Here is a 27,447-nt window from a genome sequence, read left to right as displayed (position 1 = left end):
TCTGGTAACTTCAGTATGTTGGTCTGTTGATCCACCAGAACGTGAGTCTGAACTACACCTATGTTGACTGAAAGTCTACAGCAGTGCTGTTCAGGTGACTGCCCATCATAGTGAATCAGCACAGTAGACAACAAGCACCCAACAGTGTTGTTCACCAAGTCAATTGATTGAGGTGCATGGAGTTCTGTAAATCATTTCATAAAATCTCTGTCAATAAAATAACGTACATTACACTTACTGTATTGTGTCTTCTCTTTATGAGTGCAGGTTGGGAGTGGACATTTCCTGTTGAGAAACAGTTCTCTCATTGAGCTGTGTTACTGAAACTGACGTGTAGCTTAAAGAGGAAGAGGGAAACCAACTGAAACAGAACAGCAACATAAAGAGGAAGAGGGAAACCAACTGAAAGAACACAAGTTGAGACCAGGGTTAAACACTGAGGAATTCGTCCAGTTCGAAAGGTTGACACAATGGTGCTGTCTGGAAATAGTTTGTCTTTGGTCTACTCTGTCATTGACATTGGTTTTGGACTAGTGACTTTGCAATCATACTGCCCATTGTATTTATTTTACACTTATACTTTGTCCATTTGAGAGGACATCTTAGGCTTTCCAATGATGTCACAATAGTGAATAACATCAAGAAAAGCAGTGAGGTAAATAAGTTATGGACGCATAACTATAACAGATAAAACATTTGTGAAATTATTTTTCCTTCAAATATGTTCACTAACCAAACCCAAACACGCATGTCATGTAAAATGTAAACCTCTAAAGAGCTTTCTCCTGGGTGTCAGGAGGATACAGATCTTTGCTGAATAACTGTGAAGCCTGTGTGTCCTAAATCCTGCACAGAACATGCTGCTCAGACAGCAGATGTATCATGTCAGGGTGAAGTGTGTTTACTGTATGTGTTTGTGTATGAGGGAGATCTAACACTGTGTACCTGTAGTGTTGCCGAGGCACTACATTACATTATAATACCAGTGGCTTGCAGAATTGACAGCAACTCATGACTTAATTATACATAATTAGGAAACGATCACTTTCAGATTCACAACAGATACACAGAAGTGACACAATGTTATGAGCAGGTGAGGTGTGCTTAACTCATAGTGAACAAAACATAAAGGATCAGATACACCATCTCTGAGAATGTTGTGACTTCCTGTTTTAGTCTTAACAGTTCTTGCAGTTCTCACCTAAATTACATTTACATTTATTCATTTGGCAGACGCTTTTATCCAAAGCGACTTACAAGAAAGAGCTTTACAAAAAGTGCATAAGTCAATGATCATAAATGTGCTGACAGGGACAGCATTTCAGGAAGGGAAACTTGATGAGGCCTATAATGATGCTGACTGGTCTTGGAGCAGAGACCAAGGTGATGTCTCAATACATCACCACTAAGGCTATTCACAACATGTTCACAGTAAACAAAGCCTTTATTGTCCATAACACATTGTAGGCAGGCTTTGGTGTGTTTCACCTGACCAACTGATAAAGTACAGGCTAATGTTAGATGTCTGTATATGAGTAGCTATAACCAGGGGTCAATCCTGACTAATGCTAGATGTCTGTATATGAGTAGCTATAACCAGGGGTCAATCCTGACTAATGCTAGTCTGTATATGAGTAGCTATAACCAGGGGTCAATCCTGACTAATGCTAAATGTCTGTATATGAGTAGCTATAACCAGGGGTCAATCCTGACTAATGTTAGATGCATGTAACCTATTTACAGACATGATAGCAGTATCTGAAGAGGAGTAGGGGCAGGGTGGGCAGGTCTGGAGAGGGATCAAGCAGGCAGGAGAGTGGGGGTCCAACCCCTGGAGGGAGCTCATCCAAGCCTATCTCCCCCGAGGACACAAGTGCCCACATAACATGTGTGGAAGAAATTGCGATTTCCGGTGTGCTTACATTATTCACTAATCAATATAACTAGTCATTGGATACTAGTTAGTATGTTCTCATGTAAGCTTGCTATTAATAAGAGTAGATTGTGTCTATGTGTCAGGGTTAATAGATGTTCGTGATCAGGAGAAAGTACTGGGTAAACGTCCTTTGTCATGACTACAAGGAGAGCGCCAACTATGATCTCTCTAGTCTGAGTGGTCATGTGTTGGGAGCTGTGAATCTCTTCCTCTGAGACTGTTGTAACGTCATTACTGCCTGACTGTCACTATCTATGTTTACATTCCTGTGCCCTATAAAAGATGGTCCTCCGGCTTTCAGAGCTGAGAGAGACATGATTGAAACCTAAGCCTGGTGTTGTGTTGTCATTTATTGTCAGAGGTCTGGTTTTCTCTCCCAATCTGCAGATTGATAATACTTATTAAAATCCAGAACTCAACTGAACTTAGTCACTCCATTTATGAAGAGACGGACAAAACACTTTCTTCATCAATTGGCATTGTCGAGCAGCAGGATTGCAGAACCAGATCTAGGAGAGACCCACGGCAGCACCAGTATAAAGCAGAACCCGTGGTGCACAAAACTAAATGGTAAGGGGATCCTTTTCCAAAACCCCATTCACAGACTGTTTTATGCTTGGTGCGCCTGCTGTCCCTCTGCGATGCTGGTAACGTAAACAATTTAAGAACCTTTTATTGTGACGTTCATTTGGGAGCCTGGTCTTAGCAGACCAGAGTCTGCTAGGCCTCAACAGGAGGAAGATAATATTAGAGTTTTGGTTTAGTAAATTTGGGTAATTAATTGACTTGCTATTTTTACTTTGTCTTGGTCAGAGTTGGCAAACTCTGATAGCGTACAAGAACTCTGGTCGTGTGAAGTATTGAAAAAGTATGTAAAACAATCTGTGTTCTTGATCTGAGGCAAAGGATCTGTTAAGAGAATACGTCCCATACTCTTGATCTGGGGAAAAGGATCTGATAACAGAGAGTATGGTTTTACAGATGCAGACCAGGGGTGAACCAAACAAGGAAAGGTATGTGTTTCTTTTAAAATGCACGTTTACAGCTGAAAACTTTAGTTGAACAGAGATCTTATGTTGGTTTGAATTGTATTAAGTTGAATTGTAACTGTATTAAGTTTTGTGTTGGGCTTTTCTCTTTTGAACAGATATCTTAGTGGGACTTTAATTTTGGTTTGAATTGTAACTGTATTAAGTTTTGTGTTGGGCTTTTCTCTTTTGAACAGAGATCTTATTGGGACTTCTATTTTTGTTTGAGAAGTCAGTAGTTGTGAAACAGGCTGAAGGTAGCGCTAATTCTCAAGGGAAACAAGAGAGTCTACCAAAGATTTGTAGCCTATTTACCTACGATGAAGATGATGTTGTTGCTATAGCTATGCAGAGGAGAGCCAGAGACAGGGAAAATGCATTATTAGGGGAAGCAGCGGGTCAGGTGCAGCCAGAACAGAACCTACAAGAGAAGGTTTATATCACAGCAAAACATGATCTAGTGAGGTTAATCAGGAAGGCCTGTCAGTTGAACCCCCAGGTATCAATGAACCCTATGTGTGCATATCCAGGTCCTGATGTATGACAGCCTATGTACCTTTATCGCCCATGGTTAGTGACTGAGCTGAGGGAGCTAGGAAAGGGATTTCCTGACATGAGAGGACTCAGCAACATTTCTAAGAGATTTGCAAATAGCTATCAATGCCAACATACCTACTTTTATTGATTTGAATCCAGGCTTAGAGGGTGAACTCCAGACCGGTATGTTGAGAAAACCTAAAGCATAGATTTCTGATGGTGTTTAATGGCAGTAATACTGGAGGGGTGTTGCTTGACTGGAGCAAAGTGTATGATCGCAAACAGAAAAGATGAGGATCCTACAGATGATCTGGTAAGACTTACTAGGATTTATTTTTGTTGAAATAAAAAACATTCTGGTTTTACAGCAGCTGCATCCCCATGCCACTTTATCATGTGTTCATATGTGGATTGCTTCCTGAACTCCAGGTAGAAGTTAAGAAACAGGTTCTAAATTGGGAGAACAAAAAACTGTTGATATGATTATGGATTATGTCAAACATAATTGTACATTGATGCAGGAGAATGCAGGAAAGAAAGTTGAGAAATTAATGACATTGCAAATGAATGTCTTACGGAGAATAATATGTAAAAAAAAAAAAAATAGGTTCAAATCATTGAGGTTAGAGTCCTCTAAAAATAGGGTTAGAGTCCCTGAGGTTAGAGTCCTCTAAAAAAAATAATAATAATCAAGAATACGGGAGGCAGAGAGCTTCTCTTTTTCAAGTAAGACCCAGAGCTACTAGGTTAGCCAGTTCAACAGTATACAGTACCCAAATCAATGAGATGATAGTGGTAGTTTCTGGGGTTCCTGTGGACACAACTGTCAGTTAGCTCTTATGGGTGGATAGATGGATCTTTGAAAGATGAACATGTATTTCTTTCAACTATGTAAAAGTAAGTAACAAGTAAATCTGTTGGAAAGGATTTTGTTGTGCAAACTGAACCGAAATGAAATGCACTACTGACTTTTTCTTATCTATTCCTTAGGATAAAGAACACTTGGCCTAGCAATCCCATACACATCCCCCAGCAGTGGAATGCAGAGATTTTAGCGACCGCAGATGTGGCCTTGCTAGCCTGAGTTACTGTGGTCCACACACGCTTATCATATTGGGCGCATTAAGAATGCTACCCCAGTTGTTATCATTGTTTGTAGTACGACTCTTGAGAACCGTACCTCAGTATGCTAGTAATAGAGAAGTAGGGAAAGGTATTGTCCCAGTTATTAATGCTTTGTTGAAACAAGGAGTCATAGGTAGACTTACGGTCAATTTGATCCTTTAAGGCTAATAAAATACTTGGAAGTTTATTATGGGCTTATAAGCAGGTAATGCCTGTGTTATACATCCTGTTGTGCCTAACCCTGTTACGATACTGCAAGTAACCCTGTTACTTTCTAGCTCTGTGAATGACTATTGTTTGCTTTCTTTTCTGTTCCCATTGCAGAAGAGAGCCAGTATCTGTTTGCATTCACGTTTCGCCAGGTCCACTATACATTTCAGTTCTACCACAGGGGTACACCAAATCACCTACGTTGTTTAGTCAAGCATTACGAGAGGACCTCCAGGATGTCACCTTAGCAGCCGGCTCTACTCTGGTGCAGTATATTAATGACCTTTTTGATATGTTCTAAGAATCTTGCCTCCTGCCAACAGGACACTATTGCTGTGCTACATGCACTGGCTGAGAAGGGCCACAAGGCCTCAAAGGCAAAACTGCAGTTATGGTCTTAGGAGGTCAAGTATCTGGGCCATACACTCAAAGGTACAGAGCATCTATTGACGCCTGATAGAGTGGAGGCCATCCGATGGATACCGAAGCCTAGAACACCAAAAAAACTCAAGTCTTTTTCTAGGTTCAGCCGGGTATTGTCGTTAGTAGATCCTTGATTATGCTGTGTTGGCTAGACCTCTCCTTGATTTAAGGAAGGAGACTGATACTCATTTGTTGTGGAAAACTGAAGCTGATAAATCATTTGTATCTCTCAAGCAGGCCTGGGCCCAGGCGCCAGCTCTCGGTCTGCCAGACTACACCAGGGTGTACTGAACCAGCAGTATGGTAATCTTAAGAGGCCTATTGCCTATGTGAGTTCTTCTTTAGATACTGTGGCAGCAGGTTTCCCTCCGTGCTTACAAGCAGTCTGTGCCCTTGGCAGTGATGGTTCCTCATGCAGTAAGTGCTTTTCTATTACGCACCAAAACTCAACACCTGTCAGCCACTAGAGCTACAAAGTATGAACTGTAATTGTTGACTCAAAGTAACATTACAATCCATAGATGCTCCCCATTGAATCCAGCTTCATTGTTGCCCACCCCTGATGATGGTGAACCACATGACTGTGAGATGGTTGTCGATAAAGTGCTAACCCCCAGACCTGATATGTTTGACAAACCTATGGATAATGCTGAACTTGTGTTATACGTAGATGGATCTTTGTCCCGAGAATGGAATGGCTCTCTAAACTCCGGATATGCGGTCTGCACGGACAGTGAGACATTCAAATCTGGTAAACTGTCTCCACAATGCACTGCACAGCAGGCATAGTTTTGCTTTGACAAGGGCATGTTGTTTGTCAGAAGGCAAGGTCGTAAATATTCACACTGACTCAAGGTATGGATTTGGAGTTACTTACGATTTTGGTGCCATATGGCGAGAAAGAGGTTTCATTAACTCCTCAGGTGGAGCAATCAAGAATGGAAAGATGATTGATAATTTGTTGTCTGCAATACTACTACAGAGAAAGCTAGCTATTGTTACTAAGTGTGAGGCTCATACTAACAATACAGATGATGTTTCAAGAGGAAATGCTAGAGCTGATTTAGCAGCAAAGGCTGCGGCCAACTCCTCTGATGTGTCCCAGGTCTCTATTTATTTGTGTCTCCCACTAGCTCATATGGCCATGAGCCCAGAGGAGGAATGGACTTTCCCCACACAAGATAGTTTTAGGGAGACCAATGAAATTGCCTGTCTCTCCCCCACTATCATTGAAACGGATGGATATCCACCAGATGGATGATACAATGTTAAACTTTTGTTTTGCCCTAACTAGAGCAGCCAGGGTTGTGCATTCACAGGTGAAAGCTGCCCGCTGGGGAGCCATGTCATCCCTATCAACCGGGAGACTATGTGAAAGTGCACAAACGGAGGACTGCCCTCTCACCGAGATGGACCGGTCCATACCTATTTTTCTCTTGGTGACTCACACAGCTGTAAAAGTGGAAGGTTGTCCGACATGGATTCATGCAACGGAGTGCAAAATGTCCCCTCCACCGAACAACACAGTGGAGGGTCCCAACGGAGAGCCAGGGGCCGGTGGAGGAGCAGGTGCACCTCCAAATGGTGCCTGCTCCAACTTGTCATTTGTCTCATCCCCACTGGGTTACTCCTCCAGGATGTTTTTCATCAAACCCTTTTGTGTGTTGTTTTACCTCATTGTTTTAAGAGATAATATGAAAGAAATACATATGTAAGAAGGGAGATTGACAACTAGACAAACATAAATGTACAAACATTTTCCCGATCTGACTCAATGTAGCTGCTGGACATTCCAGATTCAGCCGCTATAAAATAAGCTAATTACTAATAATAAGTCTCGTGTCACCAGTCCTGTTGTTACCGAATGCTGATATAATACAAAATGCCTGATTGGTTATTATGTATTATCTCTAACAATGTACTACAAATAAAAATATTGTTTGTTTAACATGCAAATCAGCACGCTATTCATGCCTGAAAAAGTGCAGCATGCAAACTTACGTAGAAGCCGAGTGGGGAACGGTGGAACAGAGAAAGATTTTGTTGTCTTGGCCGGAGAAGATAATGTCCTTCGATTTGGATGTGATACTTATAATAGGCATATTCATTTTTCAACCCAGCGCGTTAGCATGAGCGAAGTAGGGCTAGGCCAACTTACGTTTTCAGGTGGTAGGCTACATCATATTCAACATCAAACTATGAAAAATAAACCGTTGGCAGAGTTTGCATTCAATATTTTTCAAGTCACCCGGTACTTTGTAAATGTACTTTAATGAAATGCTTCCATACCACAGATGTCTTTGCCATTTTGACTAATAACACCGACAAAGTAGGCTATGGCAGAGTTTGTAGTGCTTGTGCCGTGTGCAAAAAAACAAACCAAAACAAAGCGCAGATTAACGACAGGGAAAACAGCAACACCTTTTCTTTTAAATTATATATTTTTAGAGTTGCTTTATTTGTCTGTCATATTCTTGTGTGGAATTACGACTTTGACATGTACATCGACATGATGAGAAAAAAGAATGAATGGTAAAACAACTGGCACATTCTTCTTCTTTTTAACTTACATTGCAAGGAGGAGGGTCCATCAACCTCTACAGCAGATTAACAGTGAAATGTTCAGTAAATGCATGGAAAACTGTAGAATTTCATGTCATCCTTATGTGTTCTATGGCTTCAACAGCAATTGGGTTGATAACAGGGCTCTAGACTGAAAGATGGCATTTTTTGAGACCGTGTGATTATCTTTTACAACTACTCGAACATGTGCAACCTGCAAACTTGACATTTAAGATTTGAACATAAATACATACTTTTTTCTTCATAGAGAAAACGAGGAGGGAGCGAGTCTGCCAGAGTTGTCCAACATGTGTGAGGGGGGAATGTCCGTGAGTGATTATTTAACTGCGTGTGTAACATAATCTACACTCCTGTGTCTCTCTCGTGTCTCACAAAGGGAGTGATTGACAGCTAATATTAAACAATTGAAAAAGTTAAGAGTCTAAATATTACGTTTAATTGGTTATGTAATGTTGGATAGAAGGGTGGACTGGTCACTGTATCAGCTCACAGCAGGCACATACTACTGTGCAATTAGCAAGCATTTTGTAGAGAAATTAAAACAAATATATCCTTTCCAAACTTGTCCTTACTTGAGTTTTGTAATTAGATGTATATATTCAGTGTTAAGAAACATTATATAAAAAACAAACATCTCCTTACTTGAGTTTCTCCAGTCTTCAGTGTGGATCCTTCAGTCCAGCAGAGAGCAGCTTCAATCCTTTTTCTCCTAGATGATTGTAGCTCAGGTCCAGTTCCCTCAGGTGGAAGGGGTTGGACCTCAAGCTGAGGCCAGAGAAGCACAGCCTTCCTCTGTGACCAGACAGCCTGACAGCCTGTAGAAAGAGGATCAATATTGTGACAGAATCCATCTGGGCTTCCAGAGTGAGTCAGCACAGAGGGGTTCTTTTGGCAGGTGCTGTCATAACTGCACCTCCCCTCATTAGACAGAGTGACCCACGTTATCCGATGTCAGAAAAGTTGAAGATGTAACTGTTTATCCTGTATAAGAATGATAGAGCGGTTTTGTTTAAAAGGTTAGCTAGCACAACATGCTAGCCGACACACTCTGTGACCACCATGGCGTGCGGCCTTTTTGTCTCCTTGCAGCCGGCAGCAAGTAATAAAGTTAGACAGAGTGACTTTTCTTCTTTTTTTTTTTACTACCATCCTATGAAGTAAAGTATGTCAGAATAAATGTGAATAGCCAGTTACATACATACATACAGTATACAGTAGTATTATACACAAAGCACACTTTTCTTGCCATTCCTAATTTGAAATCCTTCATGGAGTGGAAGAGGTGTCAACCACAGGCAGTACCGTCCCCCCCCATATGACGTGGCACGGTTGGCGCCCTCTGCTGGTAGTGTACAACACATTTCAGTGTTGTAATAAAACAAGTGGTGTCCACAGATTAAAGTAAATATTTTTCCACTGTGAAGAGGGAAACCCCAGATGTTCACAAAGTTTGATGAATGACAGGTTGTTTTGTCATGCAAAATAGGTTTAAGGTTGAAAATTTAATAAAACTGTATTTTATTACCCTTTGGGCAAGGGCATACAGCTTAAGACTACTCAAAGAGACTGCAATCATGTTACACATTCAGAAACAGTTGCATCAAAATGTTAATTCTGTCTAAAATAAACAAAAACATGAAATCAAATATGAGCCAATCATTATGTACAGTATATTTTTGAAAGTTTAAGATGCAGCAAATCTGCCTGTTTCTTATCAAACTAGTCCTCACTGATGACTAGAGTTGAAGGCATATCTCATTCTTGGCATGAATTTCATAAACAACTCTGTTGTCTAAATCAACCACACAAAACATTGTACGATTATAACTTTACTATTGTCTCATGTAGAACATAAATACAGACCTCAGTGTCTCCAGCTTGCAGAGTGGGTTCCCCAGTCCAGCAGAGAGCAGCTTCATGCCAGCATCCTTCAGATCATTGTTACTTAGATCCAGTTGTCTCAGGAAGGAGGTTGACTTCAGAGCTGAGCCCCGATCTTCAGAGCTGAGCCCCGATCTTCTCCCTCCTGCCCGTGGCTTACGGATGTTATTCGTGAAGAACGGTCCACCCTTCGGGCAGCCGAGAGGAGATGGCGCAAGTCCAAAGGCGGTCTGGACCTTGATAAGTATCACTCCCTCCTCAAATCCTTCTCTTCTCACATAACTGGTGCTAAAACCCTCTACTTTCTGAACAAAATTAACTCTGTTTCAAACCCCCACAAACTTTTCTCTACCTTCTCCACCCTTCTTAACCCACCTCCCCCACCCCCTCCCTCCACCCTGACAGCAGACGACTTCTCCTCCTTCTTTGAGAAAAAAGTCGCCGACATTAGCAGTCGGTTCCCTAAACCCACCTTTCCTACCCTCTCACCCTCCATGACTGACCCAACTAAATGTCTAAACTCTTTTTCTCCCCTGTCTGAGGCAGAGATCTCTGACCTCATTCTCTCTCATCGCCCCACCTCCTGTCCCCTTGATCCTATCCCCTCCCCTCTCTTTCAAACCATCTCCCCCTCCATCATAACTTTTCTTCTCCATGTCCTAAACTCCTCTCTCACCTCTGGCACCTTCCCCTCTGCCTTCAAACAGGCTAGAGTTACCCCTCTACTCAAAAAACCCTCCCTTAACCCTGCCGTTCTCCAGAACTACAGACCGGTATCACTGTTACCCTTCCTTTCAAAAACAATTGAACGTGCTGTATCTAACCAACTGTCTAACTTTCTCTCTCAGAACAACCTGCTTGACCCCAACCAATCGGGCTTCAAGACTGGCCACTCCACAGAGACTGCCCTCCTTTCAGTCACCACTGCCCTCCAGTCTGCCAGAGCGGCTTCCAGGTCATCCGTTATCATTCTGCTGGACCTTTCTGCAGCGTTTGATACGGTTAACCACCAGATCCTGCTCGCCAGACTTTCTGAGATGGGCATCACTGGCACTGCACTCCAGTGGATCTCATCCTACCTGTCGGGAAGATCCTACCAGGTTTCCTGGGGAGGCAAACTGTCGGGCCCTCGCCAGCTCTCCACTGGTGTCCCACAGGGCTCAGTCCTTGGACCCCTCCTCTTCTCTCTGTACACCACCTCACTTGGACCAATCATCACCTCCCATGGCTTCTCCTACCACTGCTACGCTGACGACACGCAGCTGTACCTGTCGTTCCTCCCGACCGATCCGGGGATCTCAGCTAGGATTGAGGCCTGCCTCACAGACATCTCCGCCTGGATGACCGAGCACCACCTCCAGCTGAACCTCGCCAAAACAGAACTTCTCATCATCCCGGCTAAACCCTCCATCTCCCACGATCTCTCAATCACCCTGGGATCTGCGACGGTGACCCCTTCATCCTCTGCCAGGAACCTTGGGGTTACCATGGACGACGAGCTCTCCCTCACGGCCCACATTGCTGCGGTCTCCCGGTCGTGTAGATTCACCCTCTACAACATCCGGAAGATCAGGAGATACCTGTCTGAGCACTCCACCCAGCTGCTAGTCCAAGCACTCGTCCTCTCCAAGTTGGACTATTGCAACTCTCTGCTCGCTGGTCTCCTAGCATGTGCAACCCGCCCTCTTCAGAGGATTCAGAACGCAGCGGCCCGCCTGGTCTACAATCTACCCAGACGCTCCCATGTTACCCCGCTCCTCATCTCTCTCCACTGGCTACCTATCATGGCCCGTATCAGATTCAAGACCCTGGTATTGACCTTCCGAGCAGTGAACGGGACTGCACCCGTCTACATCAAGTCTCTCCTGCAGCCTTACACCCCCACCCGCCACCTACGGTCTTCTTCAGACAACCGCCTGGTGGTCCCACCGCTCAAGACCGCCCGGTCCCAACACAAGCTCTTCTCCTGTCTGGCCCCCCAGTGGTGGAATCAACTCCCCATCTCCATCAGAGACACTGACTGTCTCTCCACCTTCAAGAAAAGGCTCAAGACGCACTTGTTCCGGGAGTACAACGGTACTTAGGAACGGTTCGCTTGACCCAATGTTAGTTTCCTCAAGGATCACAATGACTCTTGCTTAGAGACTTGTTGCTCTTGTGGTTAGTGGTAACTGATTTAAAATTTTGTTCTCGCTGTGATATATTGTTTTATTACTGTTGCTTGCTTTTTTCCACAGGCACACTTGCACTTATAGCTGTTCATGTTGTTTAATTGTAACTTGTTTAACTACATGCTCTTATGGTTCTTCCCTTTGGCACTTACTTTGGTTGTTCACAATGTGTGCTTCATGTTTTTGGCTACTCGCGATGTTTTTTGGCTATCTTGTTGTTATGATCAGTGACCTATGCACTTTGTAAAGCTCTCTCTTGGAAGTCGCTTTGGATAAAAGCGTCTGCTAAATGAATAAATGTAAATGTAAGAAGCACAGCCTTCCTCTGTGATGTGACAGCCTGACAGCCTGTAGAATGTTATAATTAGGTAGGGATCACAAACATTACTACCCTCTAGAGGTAGAAATTAAGAATATCGGTCTGATGAATTTCCATGGGTATTGTGGCAAGTAACTGTTACAAGGTGAAAACAACAGGTGGACAAGGTGTTCTCATATAGAGCTTGTCTCCTCTGGAACATACTTCATGTCTTAATCAGAGAGGCTGGCACTGTCTTGGTGTTTAGGGTTACATCAAAAACCCTTTACTTAACCAGTAGGGATCTCACCCTTACAGTTATTTTAACTGTTGTTTGTACCTTTGCATTCTCTAATCCTACTTTCTTCCCCCCCCCCCCCCCTTCACCCCCCTGTGGTGTGGGGAGTTGAGCTGTTAACACCTGCCAGGTCGCTGGTCTGCCAACATTGGACATAGTTGTGGACATCTGTCTCATGATGGAGCACACAGAGTTCCTGTCAATAATCAATAATTAATGGTATGGTATATAAATGATTGAGTGATAACTACAACGGGGTTGGATTTTTTAACAGGTATGTTTTAAGATCATTTTTGAAGGTCAGAAAAGAGGAAGTAAAATTCTTGAGAGAGGGGGGAAGATCGTTCCATATTGTGACACACTTGAATTTGACAGACATTTGGGCAAAAGAGGTTCTGAGAAGGGGGATATGTAAATTAGCGCATTGGCGAGTTTGGTAATTGTGAATCTGTTGACCGATTTTTGCTGTTTTTATTGGAAATGATTTGTCAAAAAGTAAAGTAAATGCAGAAAGAAATCTATCGTACGCCATGTCTGTATCTGTTTCTTCCAGAACGGGGGCCCAAGATGTGTCTGTTAGGGATTCAATAAATTTGTCTTTGTTCGCCTCATTAATCTGTCGATAAGAATACCAGATATCATTATTCAAAGGCTCCTCATTTGAAGATATCAAAAATATTGGAAAGTGATCTGATATGTCTGTTACCATGATTCTAGCCATTATGTTGGAATTAAGTGTGTTTGCATATATATTGTCTATTAAGGTGGCAGAATGTGGTGTAATTCTAGTAGGCCTGTATACAAGAGGGAAGAATGAGGAGGAAAAAAGGTTATTAATATGGTCAGCAGAAGGGGAATGTGAGGTTTTAAGTAAGTCTATATTGAAATCACCAAGTATATAGCAAGTACTCTTTTCTTTGTTGGTCATTGAACTGCTGAATTTCCGTATTGGGAGGCCGGTAAACACAGCCAATAATAACTTTTCCTCCCTTACCGCCACTTGAGAACAATTCAATGAAAATACACTGAGTTTACGACCCAACGATTTCAAACTCCAAATCATTTCTTTCTACATATGATAAGTCATTTCTTATGTAAAGAGAAACACTTCCTCCTACCTTATGTCTGCAGTGATGATACCTTTATAGCCGGGTATATAGTAATTCTGGATTGAAATCCCTGAATTGCTCCTCCCAGGCTTTCTTAAATGTTTTAACTGAGTTTTCCTGAGAGTTTGTCCTTGTCTTCCTTGAGGGTTTAGATTGGTTTAGGTGCAGTTCTATGGCGTGTGTGAAGCCCTCTGCGACATTGCTTGTAGAAAGGGCTTTACAAATAACATTTGATTTGAACACAATGACACGGTAGTCAGTAACCAATGTGAAATATTAACCTGCCTGAGAAGCTGATTTCACTGAGCTGGATTGTACCTGTGGAATATTCCAGAAAAATATCCTGTCTATCGTATACTGAGACATCATGTGGTCATCCTGAGGTATTTCTATTATGTTTATAAGAAGCATTACAAACACGACTACCCTCTGGAGGTAGAAATAAAGAATATGAGTCTGTCATTTTCCTCTCAAACACCAAGAAGGTTTGATCAGTCAGAGCAGTGGTTCCCAACCCTGGTCCTCAGGGACCCCCTGTCCTGCATGTTTTAGATGTTTCTCTAATGCACATGTCATCCATACTGGTAAACACAAGTGGCAACAATCAAATACAAATAGAGAAAACATGTCATTGACTAAACACAACCACTCAAAATTGATTTCACTTGTTTCAAATGATGTGACACAACCAATATAAGCCAGTTCAGAGAGCAAACAGGTTGTTGAAGGTGGGAAAATATTGCTTGTGATGTCGACGAAGAGCTCTGGCCTGACCCAGCCCAAAGACAAGAAGAAGCACATTGATCACGTTTACTCCTTTGATTTTTGTCCCTTGTAGTATTGTATACTGTAGTACAGTGCTTTGTAGGCTGTATACCAGGGCTCTTCAATAGGCGGCCCGCGGGCCGGATTCGGTCCGCCAAGCAGCTTTGGACTGGCCCCCGGAGTGTGCTCCGGTAACCTCATTCAGTTCGTGACTATGACAAAAACAATAAAAATTCACTCGTGACCAGGGCCGGACTTACCATTGGGCTTGACTGGGCTCCAGCCCATGGGCCCCGTCCTGTAGGGGGCCCCGCACGTTTACGTGCAGCGGAGGACTGAGCTTTTATCCAGAAAGCTGAGTTATGCTAGCAAAATTCATAGACAAGAACATTGTGTACGGTTGACAAACCGTAAATATAATTTGACAATATGTTTGACAAGAAGAAGCTAGCTAACAAGCCATGTCATTGTCCCAAAATCAATATCAAGGTTTTCACGAACATGGTATCGGCCATATACTAGTACGAGGCTACAGTACGGCCGCAGCATGTGTAGCGGGTTGAATAGCAAATGGATGTGAGATGATCGCATCAAAGTTGACATATTCTCCAAAGAGTAATTATAATTTGTCAGTATGTTTAACAACAAGATTAGCCAGCAATCTAGCCATGTCATTGTCCCCAAATCAAATCAAGATTTTTATGTGTTGGCCCCAGCATGTCTGAAGTAGAGCTAGGTTGACTAGCGAGGTTAATCGAATGGGATATGAGATGAGCGGTTACGTGACACTGACTGACACAGTAAATTCAGAAAAGTAACATTTTCCAAATAGGTTAAAAGAAATATTGAAGTCACTCATTGTTGTAATTACATGTTAGCTTGGTAAAGTTTCTCAAAATTGTAAACGGAGGTTTTGAGTCTGTGAATGCGTCCCTGATGTTATTGTTACTTATTTCATACACTTTGTACAGACTCATACCAAGGAAGGATGTTCTTTGCTCATACAATGTAGCCAGCTCAATAATTTAGAACGGTGAACAGTTTTGCTGGAACTACTTGGCTGATTGGCTGCAGCCAATCAGAATCGAGTATTCACCCAGACCATGGTATAATAACTTAAAAAAAAAAAAATGTAATTGGGGAACATTTAGTCATTGAATCGTTAATTCAGGAGATTCGTTAAAAAATGCTGATTTATCCATGAAACAAGTGAAGTATTTGAGTAGTTGAATCATGCATTCAAACCAAGTTTTTTTTTTTTATAATTCAGATTAATTAAACATTTTAAATAGACTTCAGCAATTAACATAAATTATGTTATTTTGTTTAGTTGTTTGTTCAGAATCGTGATCTCTATTTTATTATCAATTTATCCAGAATTGTGCAGCTCTAAATACATATAGCTTGTGTAACTATGTATCATTTTGTTCTATTTAAAGTCAAGAATAGTTGGTAGGGCCCGAAAATGACCCAAGCCCAGGGGCCCCCACCGCCCTTAGTCTTCCATTTTTGTTAGTTAATTGCATTTTCTCCAATTGTCTGTTAATATGGCTTGGTTATTGCTCACCTGGTTTGATTTTTGAATCCTTGGGCCTATGCGGCCTCTTGGGCATATGTTGTTATATGCACTTACAAAATAGAATATATTAACTCCTTCAGTATGTTGTTGTAATTTCTTTATTTGTTACCGTTATTACTCATATCCTCCGGCCCCTGACTTTGCCTCAGTTTCAAGAACCGGCCCCAGCTCCAAACTAATTGAAGAGCCCTGCTGTATACTGTACAATGAACAAATTGTATGGCCCTGATCAGGGCCGGCCCAAGGCATAAGCGAACTAAGCGGCTGCTTAGGGCCCCCGTGGCCACCTGAGGGCCCCCAAGAGCACATGAAATTACAGTTGAATGTACCGTGTTTCTTCAATTAAACGCTGCTCTCGTTTAAACGCCACACGAAAAATGAACATTTTGTAATAAACGCCGCCCCAGAAATACGGTAGGAGTAGCATGTCCTGAAATACCTAGCAGCATGTCATTTTTATGAACATTCTCTTGTGTTGCACTAGGGGTCCACTGTTAGCTAAATATGTTTCAAATGTCACATCAACATACCTTACTTAGCAAATTACTCTAGCTAGCTAGAGACTAGCTGTTAGTCGGCATTAGAAGGGAAGCTTACGAAAAAATTGCCAGAAAACGAATAGCAGTCTAGCCTATTGCTAACGTCTAGAATATCTATTGAAAGAACTGGAGAGAAGCAGGTGCTCTTGCGTTAGCAAGCTTAACTAGTTTACAGGCTACAGTAGGTAGTCTAGGTGTTTTTGCTATCTAACTGTTCTTGCATTCCTTGCAAAACAGCCTCAATAAAAAGCAGATGATATAGAGCTAGGTAGTCTAACTAACATTGACATTTGCTCGTTGCTTAATCGGTGATTTAGAAGACGGTACTGTTCAAACTGTCTAAGAACATTTAATGTAGCAAACTAACACGTTAACATGTTCATGCAGCTAGCCTAGAATCCCGTATTTCTTTGATTAAACGTCGCACTCAAATAAACGCCGCCCTCGAATAAACGGCGCACCAAAAATGAACAATGTGTAATAAATTGAAGTTTATTTGAAGAAATACAGTAATTAAGAAAAAATTATAACAATTGGAGACGCGGAGGGGCCCCCAAATAAATTCTGCTTAAAGGTGACATGACATGAAAACTTCACTTTAGGAGGTTATTTAACATTAATATGAGTTCCCCTAGCCTGTCTTTGGTCCCCCATTGGCTAGAATTTTCGATGTTCTTCTCCGCCTTTCAGAAAATGAAAGCTCAATTGCTCCGTTTGAAAATCTCCTCTTTGTAACAAAGAGGAAGGTTACCTCCCCTCTCTCTGCTTTGCCCGCCCAGAGAATCTGGCCCACCCATAAGAAACTGGGCTACGACCGTGCAAGTGTTTTTATCCTCGAGAGACATGCCTTGCAAACGAACGAAGCATTACATTTGCTCAGTTCGGATGTACAAAGGAAAACAAAAATCTTTTTACAGTTCCTTCATCCGAGCCTCTGAAGACCCAGTATCTGAATTTTATTTTCTCTGGAAATGCGCCTACACAACTTCTGTTGTAGGCGCATTTGTTTTGTATGTCTGCGCCAAACACTTCAGCCACGACTGTTTCCTCAACTTGAGCTAATACAAAACTGGCCTTGCTGAAATTAAATTCTGGATCAGTACGAACTCTCCTTCGTCCAGCTACTAACCTCGGACAAGTAAGTTTACATTTAGTCATTTAGCAGACGCTCTTATCCAGAGCAAGTTAACTAACGGTGCTTGTCCACTGCAGCGACGCGATGCGAGCGACGCAATGTTTTCCATTAATTTTCAATGGAGCCAGGCGAATCGCTTGCGTGGTGCATTGTGGGTAGCGACGCGATGCGATTCAAGCGATTTGAGTTGAGATTTTCTCAACTTGATGCAAATGAGGAGCGATTTTCGCTAGCGATGGCCAATCGGATTGTTTTCCTGTTTCTCGTAACGTAGCAACCATGGTAAACATTTCTAGCTCTCAGTTTCAGAATGGAGGAGAAAATAATTGCTTGTGTAGCTGCTTACCCGGTGTTGTACGACACATCTCTGTATTCGTACAGAGATGTTAATAAAAAACGATGCATGCGCAAGGTTGCCGAAGTTGTTGGTGCTTGTACTTTCAAATTCAGTCTAGTCACATTACGTAACTTCGTTCTGTGGTAACTAAAGTACCTAGCTAGCCCGGCTGGAACTCCCTATCGTATCGACAGATTAGCAGACTTTGAGTAATATAATAAAACGTTTTTTACACATGTCAACGTTTATGTCTATTAAACAGTTTTGTATTTTGTATACAAGTTGTATTTTGATCGATGTTACATTTACATTTACATTTAGTCATTTAGCAGACGCTCTTATCCAGAGCGACTTACAGTAAGTACAGGGACATTCCCCCGAGGCAAGTAGGGTGAAGTGCCTTGCCCAAGGACACAACATCAGTTGGCATGACCGGGAATCGAACTGGCAACCTTTGGATTACTAGTCCGATTCCCTCACCGCTCAGCCACCTGACTCCACAGCATGTTGCGAGTATGTAAACCCAAGTCTGCACACTTGGCCATGACAACTACAACAGTGACTTTAGAGAACTACATTTTACATTAATCTGTTTGAAACGCCCCCGAGCGTGGTGAACTGTGGGAAGGCGAGCGAGGGCAAGCGATTCGCGTCGCTGCAGTGGACAAGCACCGTAACGCTATATCATTTTGTAGCTTTACTGTATATGGTTACCTAGCTTGCCTACCCTTACGGTGTGTTTACACTGCAGCGACGCGATGCGAGCGACAACATGTTTTCCATTCATTTTCAATGGAGCCAGGCGAATCGCTTGCGTGGTGCATTGTGGGTAGCGACGCGACGCGATCGAGTTGAGATTTTCTCAACTTTATGCAAATGAGGAGCGATTTTCGCTAGCGATGGCCAATCGGAGTGTTTTCTTGTTTCTCGTAACGTAGCAACCATGGTGAACATTTCTAGCTTTCTAGGTTTCAAGGTGGAGGAGAAACTAATCGTTTGTGTGGCTGCTTACCCAGTCCTGTACATACATTAATCTGTTTGAAACGCCCCCGAGCGTGGTGAACTGTGGGAAGGCGAGCGATGGCAAGCGATTCGCGTTGCTGCAGTGGACACGCACTGTTAGAATGTGGCTGTAACATTAGCTCTGCAGCTAACAGCTGAGTTACTGTTGCTAATGGAAAGGTAGATAGCATCAAGTATGTGTGTGAATACACATGCTGTAACGTGAGTGTTGTACACTTCTTTGTTATTTGGATAACCGTTCTGCTGTTGGTGTTATGGCGCGTGCGATATCCGCCTTTCCCCTCATTGAAATGACTGTGTGTACCTCTGCAAACCAGGGTTATCAGATGAGAATGGGCAAATTTGAGGCATCTTACAGCAACGGGGCTACAGCCATTGCGATACATCCATTGTAAACATTAGCGCATGGTGCCGCCCCTCCGCTCCTCATTAGCATTTAAAGCTACAGACACCAAAACAGCGCGTTCTGAGGAAAGCTCCTTGTGGGACTGCTAGTAGTGGTTGTAATTCTGCACCAAGGCTGAATTTCGGGAAACAGACTTCTGATACAGTATTAGGGGGCCACTAAGGCCTATATAAAAGCATCCAAAAACAGCATGTCATGTCTCCTTTAAGGCCCCATAAAGGCTTGGGCTGGCCCTGGCCCTGATCATTGTGCTTTCCATTTGGTACAGTAACAGTACTGACTGCTCAATAGATTTTGACCGGTTGCAGGTTCATATCAACAAAGAACAAGAGTGAGTTGTGAGTATTGAGATGCAGGGTACAGTACTGTATAGGGGTACAAGGAGGAGAAAGAACAAAGAGCAAAGCAGAGTAGTAATTTTTGATCAATTTTGAGCTACTATGATAAAACGTGTTTTCGTTTATCAAAAGACAATGACGGTGAAATATAAAATTTGTTTTGAGATAAAAAATGTACTTCTCCCTGAGAACTATGTTTTGAACAATGTGTTTTCAATTTTTTGGTGTATTGTTTACTGACTGCTTGATAGTGTATATCATTTTGATCACATTGTTTATGATTTAAGAGCAGTGTTTGTTTTGAGCACAGGTAAATCTGTTTTTAGGCGAAAGTTTCATTTTGCAAGAGGATTCAGAGGTTTTGTAAATAGTGCTTGAAGATGAGGTTTTGTGTTTACAGTTTTGAGAAAATGGGGGACTGTTTCAAGAAATGTGTTTTAGCAATCGTGAAAAACTGTAAGAACAGGACAGATCCTAACATGTATGAAACAGGATGGTGGTGGTCTACAGAGAGCCAAGGTTTTAGGCAGAGCAGGCAAAGCCTCTGGAAAATACAAACACTGGTTTAACTTGCAACATATTGAACCTGATGGCAGTGATGGACAAAAGGAGCAAGTGGATATGTCAGGTGTTGATCATCTTAACATTGAATCAACTGATAGGGAGACTGATCTACTCATATCAAATGACATTTCATTTGATACAGCCAAACAGGATGAAATTATGAATTGGAACAAAAACAATGTTTTTGAGGAAGTGGATGATGCAGGTCAAAAGTGTGTCTCTACCAGATGGGTCTGTAGTCTCAAAGAAACTCCCAGTCGTATTGTGCCCAAAGCACGACTCGTAGCTCAAGGTTTTGAAGAGCTTAATATTCACGAGCTGCAGAAAGACTCCCCAACATGTGCTTCTGACTCTGAGGGTATTAGCAGTAATCTGTCAAAATAAGGGGCATATCCATTCTATGGACATCAAATCTGCTTTCTTACAGGGTGTGCAGTTGTCCAGAGAAATCTATGTCCGGCTCCCTCCTGAAGCTGGAAAGGAAGATATTCTATGGAAATGAAACAAGTGTGTTCATGGCCTTGCAGATGCATCACTATGTTGGTACAACAAGGTGACAGAAATCATGCTGAGTACAGGTGGTAGAATGTCTCAAGTAGATCCAGCAGGATTTTATCAGTTGAATGAACAGTGTAGAGGGGAAATAACAGGTTAACAATCTCCCTTTACTTAAGAGAAATAACAATGTGATATATAAAAATATGTATATAACAAAGTCCACAGATATGATGTAATCCTATATTAGGATGTGAAATCCTATATTACACACAGTCAATTCCTGATGCTGTATTCCAAAGGTTCCATGGACAAAACATTGTGCAGAAGATCGCAGTTGACAACAGCTTCCAGAAGATGTGGGAGAAATGTATCCCACTGAAAGAGAAACAGTCCCTGAAAATGGGGAGGGAAATGGATTTCCTACTTTGAGTGATTAAAGCCATGAGCTGATTTGAACCCACAGACTGAGTCAGACTGGTTTTGGTATAACGTGTTGTCTTTTTCTCTGTAGGGACCGTTTGTAAGGACTGCTGTTTGTTCTCATAGCAGGAACTATGACACGCTGTGCAGTTGTAGGACAACATCTGTCCAGGAAGAATTTGTCATTCAGTTTGTTATGAACACTTCAACATTTTGAGATGAAACCATTTCCATCATGCTTTATCTGCAACAACAATAACAAGGCTTTGTCAACTTGTGTTTTTATAATCAATTATTTTCTTGTTGGAAATGTTGGCAAATAAGGGACAGCAAACATGTAATCACTCACTAAGCAACAATCCCATGTTGTGCAGTGATTGTTGAATGCAATGGCAATCATAAAGTACTATTCATCTTTAGGCAGAAACCCTTTCTCCCTCCCCCTCCTCTGAGAGCCCAGTCCTCCCCTCCCTCCGGTAAAGCTGGGTGTCAAACCTGCCCCCACCTCTCATATGCTAAAGTCTGGAGTTTCTGGACGGTCTCAACTTGATGGCCCTCACACCCCATTCAAGATGTGGTCTGATTGGTTGGTCTTATGTATAAAGGGAATTGTAATGTATTGTTCTGTGGATTTTTCATCTCCTGAGACCTTCTACCTCAGTTCTCCCTTGTCCTACTCCTTGCTCACCTCTTGCTTTCTCTCTGATTTACAATGATCAAGGTAGAGTAGGTAAGATTTAAAGCTTTCATTTTGTAACATGTTTGCCTTGTAATTGTTTTCATTCATTTGCAATGTTATTAAATGCGTATTTCATTTAACCATACTTTGACCATTCTTGCTCTGATTTAACCCATAGTCAAATAAGCTTAATTGGGTGTGCTTTGCCTTCGGCAAGGGCACAACCTTTGTTCTCTCACATATATATTATTATTATTCTTTTTGCCCCCCTAAAACTCAGTCAATATTTGTCCTACATAGACAACGTAGGTGTCAAAAGTTTCGTCTTGGTAGCGATTGAGTTGCTTCTATTGGAATTTACGTTCCGTTGCATGGTTTGGGCTTCAGTTAAGTTTTTGTGGCGAAAAGTGAAGCTAACGGTGGCTAATTTGCTAGCCACAGTCACTGACGTTACTAACGTCACTACGTCACTAACGTCACGAAAACACGCGTGACTACGTTTGGCAGAACATTCGTTTCGCATCTGTTAACTTGGGGGATAGCTAGGCTAACTATAGCTTTACTGCAAGGCAGCTGCAGAAACGCCACAAGCAAAGAGGCCAGGGTGATAACTATTTACTCATTTTACTTTGTGATGTGAAACACAATTATGAAATGTAATGTACAATATTAGCTGATATTATTAAGGAAGTAGGCCCACATCTACTTTCGGAAACGGTAGTCTACTATTTCACTGAAGCATTAGCATGACATTAGCCTCTGTTGCCCGGGCAACACATACCACAGTGGTCTATGATGCATCTGTTTTCAATCGTTAAAATAAACATTCCTCACAAATACATTTTCTTTGTAGGATTTACTATGACATTACATTACAAGTAAACGATTTGTTGGTGAAATTATCATTACCTGTGGTTTCAAACTAGTGTTGCTCATTGCAACACTGTAGCCTACGCGAGACACACGACAAAAACATCTACACAGCTGTTTAGGAAGTCAAACGGCGACAGAACATGTTCGGCACTCCCCTAACTTAAATCAAAAGTCTTTCAATAGGTGAAACTATCTGACTACTAACCTGAACTTCATTGCCACAGCCTAAACTTTGTCAATCAGTTCATGAAAATAATTAATTTCAGCCTAAACCGTACAACGGAACGTTTAATCGAATTCAACCAACGCAATCGCTACCAAGACGAACACAGCAGTAGTCTTGTACTGTACTGTACTGTAGTAGTAGAATTTACCGGGGCAGCTTCTCCACACAGGGCTATATCGCATTTTGCGTTGTTACTGACAATGATCGCTACCAGTGAGCTTTTTATGAATGAGCGATTTTCCACTAAATAAATGTCAAGCTTATTTACGTTTTTGGGGGCATATTCTCAGTTAGCAGATGGTACTGTTTGAATCGCGATTCCATCTTCTACTGCCGGTAACGTCGTAGAATAATCTTCAAAGGGGGTTCTTTATTAATGAATGAATGCAATATGAGTAGGCTAAATGCCTGAAAATATCACGAGAAGGGAAAACTTAAAAGGACGTTTAAGTCATAGAGATTAGGTCAATTTTTACACCGGTCTGCCAAATTTATTCGTTTTGATTCAGCTATGAGGCTGCCTCTTGCAGGGGAAATGAGAAGACATCTATTTCATTCTACACTTCACTCGTATTTTGAGTTGTAAATGAGCAGCAAAAAAAATATGCTTTTAAATCTATGTAATCTTTATAAATAATAGCTCAGCTGAAGCATGACCATTCATTTGATTCATGTGTGTTGGAAGAGGGAAACATCTAAAACATGCAGGACAGCAAGTCCCTGAGGACCAGGGTTGAGAACCACTGTTCAAGCTCATCTACGGGTGGGTGAGAATAATTAACTTCCCTCTGAAGTGTGCTGTATATTTTGGTCTGCAACCTTACACAATGATACTTAATGCTCCTAAGATCCTAGATCCTGCTCCTGGAGGCCCTATTTATTGTTTTACTGATTTACAATGAATTGCAGTTCTTGTGAAGTTTGTATAACTGAACAAGAACTGTAACTTAGTGGAAGTGTTGAATGGGCCCTGACACATAGGGATGGGACTCACTGAGGTCTCTGTTTATATAAAATATACAGAAATATCAGTTGTAAACATTTCATTCAAAAAAACGGACCCCCCCTGTGGAACCGACGCAAGCAAGCACACCCTACAATTTCCCCAGAAATTGTACCCTCTCTAGTTCTATTTGTATTGGCATTATTTGGTTCATGCTAATACACTGTTCAGTTTCCCATCTTCCTTTAAACCATAGGGGAATTTGTTTTGGTTGTTTGGCCAATATTTAACTCCAGATCACACTAGACACACACACAGACAGTTTGTTGTTGTTTGTCAACAATTAAACCCTCCCTCCCCCTCCCCCTCTGAGGGCCCAAAGGGAGTATGGAGGGTGGGGGCAGGTCAAGGGAGGGAGGGGATCACACTAGACACACACAGACAGTTTATATTCAAGTGGTTAATACTGTCATATTACTGGTCCTAAATGTAGTGTTTACAGTGTATGCATGTGTGTGTGTGTGTGTGTGTGTGTGTCCATGTGTGTGTGTGTCTAGGGCCACTGGGTCACCAACAAACACACAGCATGTCTTCTATCATCCTGTATAAAACATCTTTATTTTTCCTTATTTAGTCAGTAAGACACTTTTGTTCATCACATTCAGTGGGACTGAGATCAAAGACAGGATTGTTGTTTGTCAACAATTAACCCGTTAAGGAGTAGCATCACACGTGCGATAGTTCGAAAGCCCCACAGAGTAACGTCGCACGTGTGATTCTGAACATTCCAACCGACTATTTTCCGACAAAAACTACATGACAAACGCTGTAGTATGGCTTCAAAATGTACAATTAGGAGGCTAACAAGTAACACTAGCAGGTTGTAGCATTGCTACGAGTATTTTGCTAGGTTGCTAGGTAACGGAAGCTAACTAAAGCTAGCTTCCGTTTTGGAAAAATAACTCACTCTGGTGGAAGCGTCGGTAATATTTAGAGATATTAATAATATTTAATATCAGTAATATTTACATCTAAAGGTTAAAACAAAACAAACATTCTACACACACCAATATTTACAAACACTCTGGGATATCAATTCCAACTGTACAGTTCAGTCTTCAATGACATCTATGTGAGCACAGTGTGTGAGAGTGTGTGTGGGCTATTCTACCTGACACAGGGACACTGTGGAGTCAGAATAAACCCAGAATCCAGGATAGAGGGGCTCAGTGAATGTGCTGTGGAATGTGTGCAGGTGGGTCAGTGTGTCAGAGGAGACTGTGTAAAAGGACAGAGTGCCGGCCGGCCAGTCCAGATACACTCCTACTCTGTGGGAGCTGGAGGGGGGAACAGGTATGGCAGTGCTCTTATTATTATGCCTGGCATAGTAACTGTTATCATCACACTCCAGACTCCAGGACATGTTATTGTGTCCAAGCAGACAGTCATAACCCTCTCCTCTCCTGCTGATTCCTTTATATGTAACTGCTATATGAACCCCTCCTCCACTCCACTCTGCCTCCCAGTAACAGCGTCCAGACAGACCCTCTCTACACAGCACCTGTGGCCAGATCTCAAATCTCTCTGGGTGATCAGGATACGGCTGCTCCTCTTCTCTCCTTGTCACCTTTCTGTTCTCCTCAGACAGACAAAGTTCTCTGAATGCTGTGTTTGGGTCCAGTGTGAGCTCACAGGCATCTGATGGGGGAGACCAAGACACAATATATTACTGATCATCATCATTCACCTTAGAATCTCTCTCTCTCTCTACCCATCCTCACTCTCTCTCACTCTCTCTACCCATCCTCACTCTCATTCTATCTCTATTTCTGTTCCAACCTCTACCCTGCTCTCTGTCCCTCCCTCCATTCCTCTCTACCACTCTCCCTCTCTTCCTTTCATCCTCTCTCATTCTGTTCTCCCTCCCTCACATGCTACCTCTCTCCCTCCAAATCCCTCTCCATCATCCCTCATCTCCTTACCCCTGATATGCCCCCATCACTCCATCTTTCTATCCTCCTCAGAGAAAGAGGGGAGAGCAAAGGTAAGGAGGGGGTGAAAGGTGACGAGGACAAGAGAAGAAGGGCAGTCGGGTGGAGGAGAGCAGAGGAGAGGGAGGGGGGAAGAGGGGAGGAGAGGAGAGGGAGGAGCAGGGAGGAAGAGATGAGAGAAAAGGAGAGGAGGGGAGGACAAGAGGAGAGGGGATGAAAGGAGATGAGGAACTGGGAGATTAGAGAGGTGGAAGGGAGAGGGGAGTAGAGGAGGGGAAAAGAGGAGAGGACAAGACGAGAGGGTAGGGCAGTGGAGAGAGAAGGGAGCGAGGGGTGAGGGGGAGAGGAAACACACAAACCAGCTACTGGGAGGAAGAGAGGACAGAAGAACAGAGCAGGAGAGGAGAGGGAGGAGGAGGAGCAGAGAGGAGGGGAGGAGGGGAAAAGGACAGGAGGGGAAGAGGGGAAGACGGAAGGAGAGGACAGGGAGGAGGGGGAGAGGAGAAGAGAGGACAGGGAGGAGGGGAAGAGGGGAGGAGAGGAGGAGAGGAGAAGGAGGAGGGGAAGAGAGGAGAGGGAGGAGGGGAAGAGGGGAGGAGAGGGAGAGAGGAGGAGGAGAGGGAGGAGGGGAAGAGAGGAGAGGGAGGAGGGGAAGAGAGGGAGAGAGGAGGAGAGGAGAGGGAGGAGAGGAAATGGAGGAGGGGAAGAGAGGAGAGGGAGGAGGGGAAGAGGCGAGGAGAGGGAGGAGGTGAAGAGGGGAGGAGAGGAGAGGGAGGAGGGGAGAGGAGGAAAGGAGAGGAGGAAAGGAGAGGACAAGAGGACAGAGAAGGAGAGGAGGTCCATTCAGGAGGAGAGGGGAGCGGGAGGAGAGGGGAGTGGTGAGGGAGAGGGTGGGATCTATGAGAGGCTGTCTAGGGCAAAACTACTGAAAGACTTGCTCATACACACACTCATCACTTGTTCTACCCCATGAAACACTCATACACATCCAGTCATTAGTCCAAATCCTTTTACTCTCTCTTCCAAATGAATGAATTGATCATTAAAATTACTTATTGTAATGTGTTGATTCAGGATGTATTTGCATGACATCAGTATAATAGTACTAAAGCACAAGTGATGAGTGTATGTGTATGAGCAAGTGTTTCAGTAGTTTGGCACTAGACGGCCTCTCATAGAGAGGAGAGGGAGGGATCTGCCCCCCTATCCCTCCATCTTTCTATCCTCCTCATGTTCCCTCCACATTCCATTTCATCCCCCCTTTTCTTTCTCTCTCTAGCCCACCCTTCTCTCCTCCTTCCTCCACTCCTCCTCTCTTTCCCTTTTCCATCCTTCTCTTTCTCAACTATCCATCGAGAGGGGGGAAGAGAGGGGAGGAGGAGAGATGAGATGGGGGGAGGACAGCAGGAGAAGAGAAGAAGGAGGAGAGGGGATGTGAGGGGAAGGGGGGGAGGAGGGGAGAAGGGAGGGGTGGGGAGTGGAGGAGCAGAAAAGAGGGAAGGAGGGCAGGGGAAAGAGGAGGAGAGGAGAGA

At 42.9% G+C, this 27,447-nt stretch overlaps 2 protein-coding genes across 7 annotated transcripts in view; both read right to left on the bottom strand.

Moving 5' to 3' along the window:
* Window positions 1-14,652, bottom strand: part of LOC136945191 (stonustoxin subunit beta-like) — a 33,438-nt gene extending 18,786 nt beyond the window's left edge. Inside the window, exons 1-2 of the mRNA XM_067238979.1 lie at window positions 14,625-14,652; window positions 9,706-9,868 (exon numbers count right to left, since the gene is read on the bottom strand). Of these exons, the coding sequence (XP_067095080.1) occupies window positions 9,706-9,868; window positions 14,625-14,652 (191 nt within the window). The remainder of the gene's footprint in view (window positions 1-9,705; window positions 9,869-14,624) is intronic.
* The window catches only part of LOC136942520 (NACHT, LRR and PYD domains-containing protein 3-like), a 303,339-nt gene that overhangs the window by 97,728 nt on the left and 178,164 nt on the right, over window positions 1-27,447 (bottom strand). The window lies entirely within an intron of this gene.

This window comes from Osmerus mordax, chromosome 1 (genome assembly GCF_038355195.1).
Source record: "Osmerus mordax isolate fOsmMor3 chromosome 1, fOsmMor3.pri, whole genome shotgun sequence".
In the NCBI taxonomy this organism is placed as follows: domain Eukaryota; kingdom Metazoa; phylum Chordata; class Actinopteri; order Osmeriformes; family Osmeridae; genus Osmerus; species Osmerus mordax.
Note: the sequence above shows the minus strand (reverse complement) of the source record. Positions and strands in the feature narration are given on the sequence as shown.